The sequence below is a fragment of the Salvelinus sp. IW2-2015 genome, unplaced genomic scaffold (genome assembly GCF_002910315.2).
Source record: "Salvelinus sp. IW2-2015 unplaced genomic scaffold, ASM291031v2 Un_scaffold5940, whole genome shotgun sequence".
Taxonomy (NCBI): Eukaryota; Metazoa; Chordata; class Actinopteri; order Salmoniformes; family Salmonidae; genus Salvelinus; species Salvelinus sp. IW2-2015.
This window is the reverse complement of record NW_019947205.1, coordinates 8,941-15,196: the sequence shown is the minus strand read 5'-3', so window position 1 is coordinate 15,196 and position 6,256 is coordinate 8,941. Positions and strand designations below refer to the sequence as shown.

The 6,256-nt window shown below is 50.4% G+C and overlaps 1 protein-coding gene across 1 annotated transcript; it reads right to left on the bottom strand.

Moving 5' to 3' along the window:
• Positions 1-3,809: 3,809 nt before the first annotated feature.
• Positions 3,810-4,787, bottom strand: LOC139026823 (uncharacterized; the record flags this gene model as incomplete). The annotated part of the gene is made up of 1 exon (XM_070442098.1): positions 3,810-4,787. A coding segment is annotated over one exon (978 nt), but the record flags the coding sequence as incomplete, so codon positions are not given.
• Positions 4,788-6,256: the final 1,469 nt, after the last annotated feature.

Genomic DNA, 6,256 nt, shown 5'->3' with positions numbered 1-6,256 from the left:
CTCTCTCTCTCTCTCTCTCTTCAGAATAGACTGAGTGGAGGTAGATCTCTCTCTCTCTCTCTTCAGAATAGACTGAGTGGGAGGTAGACTCTCTCTCTCTCAGAATAGACTGAGTGGGAGGATTAACTCTCTCTCTCTTCAGAATAGACTGAGTGGGAGGTAGATCTCTCTCTCTCTCTCTTCAGAATAGACTGAGTGGGAGGTAGATCTCTCTCTCTCTTTTCAGAATAGACTGAGTGGGAGGTAGATCTCTCTCTCTCTCTCTCTCTTCAGAATAGAGTGGGAGGTTTAAGGCTACGGACAACACTGTGTTCTACTCCCTTCACAGAACAGGGCAAACTGGCTCTAACCAGAATAGAAAGAGGAGTGGGAGGCCCCGGAGCACAACTGAGCAAGAGAACAAGTACATTAGAGTGTCTAGTTTGAGAAACAGACGATTCACAAGTCCTCAACTGGCAGCTTCATTAAATAGTACCCGCAAAACACCAGTCTCAACGTCAACAATGAAGAGGCGACTCTGGGATGCTGGCCTTCTAGAAAGAGTTGCAAAGAAAACACTGGACAGAGGAACTCTGCCTAGAAGGCCAGCATCCCAGAGTCACCTCTTCACTGTTGATGTTGAGACTGGTGTTTTGCAGGAACTATTTAATGAGGCTGCCAGTTGAAGACTTGTTTGCGCTGTTCTGTGACGGGAGTAGTTCATAGTGTTGTACTAGATCTTCAGTTTCTTAGCAGTTTCTCACATGGAATAGCCTTCATTTCTCAGAACAAAAATAGACTGACGAGTTTCAGAATAAATGTATTTGTTTCTGGCCATTTTGAGCCTGTAAACGAACAGGCTGATGCTCCAGATACTCATCTAGTCTAAAGAAGGCCAGTTGTATTGCGTTTTAATTAGCACAACAGTTTTCAGCTGTTCTAACATAATTGCAAAAGGGTTAAAATTATAAACTTGGATTAACTAACACAACGTGCCATTGGAACACAGGAGTGATGGTTGCTGATAATGGGTCTCTGTACGCCTATGTAGAAATCTGCCATTTCCAGCTACAATAGTCATTTACAACATTAACAATGTCTACACTGTATTTCTGATCAATTTGATGTTATTTTAATGGACCAAAAAATGTTGCTTTTCTTTCAAAAACAAGGACATTTCTAAGTGACCCCAAACTTCTGAACGGTAGGGTACATACACTGAGTGTACAAAACATTAGGAACACCTGCTCTTTCCATGACAGACTGACCAGGTGAATCCCGATGAGAGCTATGATCCCTCATTGATGTCACCTCCACTTCCATCAGTGTAGATGAAGGGAAGGAGACAATGCCAGTCAGAGGGTGAACGGGCAAGTCAAAKGTTTTAAGTGGCTTTGAACGGGGTTATGGTAGAAGGTGCCCAGGAGCACCGATTTGAGTCAAGAACTGCAACGCTGCTGGGTTTTTCATGCTCAACAGTTTCCCCCGGGTGTATCAAGAATGGTTCACCACCCAAAGGACATCCAGCCAATTTGATACAACTGTGGGAAGCATTGGAGTCAACATGTGCCAGCATCCCTGTGGAACGCTTTCGACCCCTTGTAGAGTCCATGCCCCCTTGTAGAGTCCATGACCCCTTGTAGAGTCCATGACCCCTTGAGAGTCCATGACCCCTTGTAGAGTCCCATGCCCCTTGTAGAGTCCATGACCCCTTTTAGAGTCCATGACCCCTTGTAGAGTCCATGACCCCTTGTAGAGTCCATGACCCCTTGTAGAGTCCATGACCCCTTGTAGAGTCCATGCCCCCTTGTAGAGTCCCATGCCCCCTTGTAGAGTCCATGACCCCTTGTAGAGTCCATGACCCCTTTTAGAGTCCATGACCCCTTGTAGAGTCCCATGCCCCCTTGTAGAGTCCCATGCCCCCTTGTAGAGTCCCATGCCCCCTTGTAGAGTCCATGCCCCCTTGTAGAGTCCATGCCCCCTTGTAGAGTCCATGCCCCTTGTAGAGTCCATGCCCCCTTGTAGAGTCCATGCCCCCTTGTAGAGTCCATGCCCCCTTGTAGAGTCCATGCCCCTTGTAGAGTCCATGCCCCCTTGTAGAGTCCCATGCCCCCTTGTAGGGTCCATGCCCCCTTGTAGAGTCCATGACCCTAAGCCCCGACGAAATGAGGCAGTTCTGAGGGCAAAAGGGGGGTGCAACTCAGTATTAGTAAGGTGTACACTCAGTGTATATATGTACTGTATTATATGGCTATTTATCATATAGGGAAATATCTGAAAGGCCGTCCATGTTTAAATTCAATGCTGATATTCTGTAGGTTGAATTATCAAGCTTTCCTTTTACCCCAGAGGTTATTAATCCTGAGCCAGGAGGCTCATTGTTGATCAAATTGGTCGAATACTAATCCTAGACAAATGACTAAATACTATCCACTGTCCCCTAACGACCTGTAACAATCAGCTGATCACAAACTATGCTACCATTCAAGAAACACTATCTTCCTATGAGAGTGACCGAAGCAAGACAGACACAATGAATACAGGGACCAAAAGAAGCATACATTATCATTGTCACGACTTTCCGCCGAAGTCGGGTTCCTCTCCTTATTTCGGCGGCGCTCGGCGGTCGGCGTCGCCTGTCTTCTAGCCATCATCGATCCATTTTTTCATTTTCCATTTGTTTTGTCTGTTTTTCCTCACACCTGGTTTCAATCCCCTCAATTACTTGTTGTGTATATTAACCCTCTGTTCCCCCCCCCATGTCTTTGCGTGGGATTGTTAATTGTAAGTGCTTGTGCACATGTTGACTGGTGCGCGACGAGTTTTTCTCCCTGTTCGACGCCCGACCGCCGAGCACCGCCCGAACAGAGAGAGGAACCACCTTCAGTGGAAGTCGTGACAGGTACACACAAAACACCTCTCCAAACGTTCCCCCATTCTAAATGGGACAGGTACACACAAACACCTCTCCAAACGTTCCCCCATTTCTAAACGGGACATGCCTTCTTAAAGGGGAAGCCCACCAAAATGACAACGGTGGCCCCTTAGATTTGACAGTGAAAATAAAGCAGTCAGAACGGACAGATACATAATATAACAGCATGAAAATACACCCCTATCCACTCTCCCCCATCCCCAATCCACTATTCACTATCCCCTATCTACTATCCTCTATCTACTATCCCCTATCTACTATCCTCTATCTACTATCCCCATCTACTATCCACTCTCCCCATCCAAATCCACTATCCACTCTCCCCTATCCCCAATCCACTATTCACTATCCCCTATCCCCTCTCCCCTATCCCCTATCCACTCTCCCCTATCCCCAATCCACTATTCACTATCCCCTATCCCCTCTCCCCTATCCCCTATCCCCTCTCCCCTATCCCTATCCACTCTCCCCTATCCCCAATCCACTATTCACATCCCCTATCCCCTCTCCCCTATCTCTATCCACTATTCACTATCCACTATCCAAAATCCCTTTTCCCCTGTCCACTATCCCCTATCTACTATCCCTACACTATCCCTATCCACTATCCCTATCCCCTAATCCACTATCCCCTATCCCTAATTCCACTATCCCCTATCCACTATCCCTATCCACTATCCCCTATCCACTATCCCTATCCCTAATTCCACTATCCCTATCCCTAATTCCACTATCCCCTATCCACTATCCCCTATCCACTATCCCCTATCCCTAATTCCACTATCCCCTATCCCTAATCCACTATCCCCTATCCATAATTCCACTATCCCCCATCCCTAATTCCACTATCCCCTATCCCTAATTCCACTATCCCCTATCCACTATCCCCTATCCACTATCCCCTATCCCTGAGGGCTGGGGGCTGAGGGCTGGGGGCTGGGGGCTGGGGGGCTAAGAGGCTGAGGGGCTGAGGGGCTGAGGGGCTGAGGGGCTGAGGGCTGGGGGGCTGGGGGGCTGAGGGCTGGGGGGCTGGGGGCTGAGGGCCTGAGGGCTGGGGGCTGAGGGCCTGAGGGGCTGAGGGCGTGGGGGGCTGAGGGCTGAGGGGCTGGGGGGCTGAGGGCTGGGGGGCTGAGAGGCTGGGGGCTGGTTGCTGAAGGCTGGGGGCTGAGGGGCTGGGGGCTGGAGGGCTGGAGGGCTGGAGGGCTGAGAGGCTGGGGGCTGAGGGGCTGAGGCCTGGGGGCTGGGGGTGAGGGCTGAGGGGGCTGGGGCTGAGGGCTGAGGGGCTGGGGGCTGGGGGCTGAGGCTGGGGCTGAGGGGCTGGGGGGCTGAGGCTGAGGGGCTGAGGCTGAGGGGCTGGGGGCTGGGGGCTGAGGGCGGGGGCTGAGGGCCTGGGGGCTGAGGGGCTGAGGGCTGGGGGCTGGGGGGCTGAGGGGCTGGGGGGCTGAGGGCCTGGGGGGCTGAGGGGCTGAGGGCTGAGGGCTGAGGGGCTGGGGGCTGAGGGGCTGGGGCTGAGGGCTGGGGGCTGAGGGCTGAGAGGCTGGGGGCTGAAGCTGGGGCTGGGGGGCTGAGGGGCTGAGGGCTGAGGGGCTGGAGGGCTGAGGGCTGGGGGCTGGGGGCTGGGCTGGGGGGCTGGGGGCTGGAGGGCTGGGGGGCTGAGGGCTGGGGGGCTGAGGGCCTGGGGCTGGGTGCTGAGGGCTGGAGGCTGGGTGCTGAGGGCTGGGGGGCTGAGGGCTGGGGGCTGAGGGGCTGGGGGCTGGGGGGCTGAGGGGCTGGGGGGCTGAGGGCTGGGGGGCTGAGGGCCTGAGGGCTGGGTGCTGAGGGCTGGAGGCCGGTGCTGAGGGCTGGGGGCTGGGGGCTGAGGGCTGGAATTTACCTGGAATTTAGTTGGAATGATATGCAAATACAAAATAGTAATATTTGTCTTGTATGATGTTTGGTTGAAATGACTGAAAAGTGGAAAAATAAATGAATATATTTTTGTGATGGAACACATATCATATAATATAATTTCATGAAATCACAAGTCCAATACAGCAAATGAAAGATAAACATCTTGTGAATCCAGCCAATATTTCCGATTTTTATGCTTTACAGCGAAAACACAATATATATTTATATTAGCTCACCACAATAGCCAAACACACAACGCCTTTTATTCACCGCCAACGTAGCTTTCACAAAAACCAGCAATAGAGATAAAATGAATCACTAACCTTGAACAACTTCATCAGATGACAGTCTTATAACATCATGTTATACAATACATTTATGTTTTGTTCGAAAATGTGCATATTTAGAGGAACAAATCCTGGTTTTACATGTGAATATGTAGCCATGAGCACCAAATTGTCCGGAGATATTTTGGGAACAGTCACGTAATCTAACCAAAGAACTCATCATAAACTTTGCTAAAAAATACATGTTGTACAGCAAATGAAAGATACACTGGTTCTTAATGCAACCGCTGTGTTAGATTTAAAAAWATAACTTTARTACAACATACAGCATGCAATAATCTGAGACAGCTCTCACCAATTCTCCGCCTTGTTGGAGCCAACACAAACCACAAAAATAGAATAAATCGTTGTTTTGTTTTAGAATGTCAATTTCTTCTGTCGAATTAGCAACTTTGGCTAGCCATGTGGAGGGCACATGTCCAAGAAATCTTGAGGAGCGTGTTGAGGATCGTGTCGAGGAGCGTGTCGAGGATCGTGTCGAGGAGCGTGTCGAGGAGCGTATCGAGTAGCGTAGCGAGGAGCGTGTCGAGGAGCGTGGTGAGGAGCGTTTTATTCTGTCCTCTGTTGTCCTCTCCAGCTGGACCTTGGGGGCCTTGGCATCAGCCAGATGAAATACGTAGCGAGGAGCGTTTTATTCTGTCCTCTCCAGCTGGACCTTGGAGGCCTCGGCACCAGCCAGGTGTCTGCTAGCAGCTGTCTGCTATCCATTTCTAGCAGACAGAATCACATCATCTAATTCTCCTTAACTAGCTACAATGTCATTATGGGCCTTTTACTGCTCTCCAATGGGACAAAGTACCGCTGACCTGCGTCCCAAATGGCAATCCTATTCCCAATGTGCCCTGGTCAGACGTACTGCACTACGAAGTGGACAGGGTGCCGTTTGGGACTCAGACATTGACAGAGTCTGCTGAGGTTCCAGAGACATGGAAACCCAGCTATAGTAATCCCTGGTGGGTAGTCAGCGTCTGTTTCAGCAGTGTGCCTTTTATCCTGCCAGAGTATTATGGAGGAAACACAGACTCACACAGGTGTATCCGCAAATACACACACACACACAACCACCTCCCCCACACACACACACACACACACACACACACACACA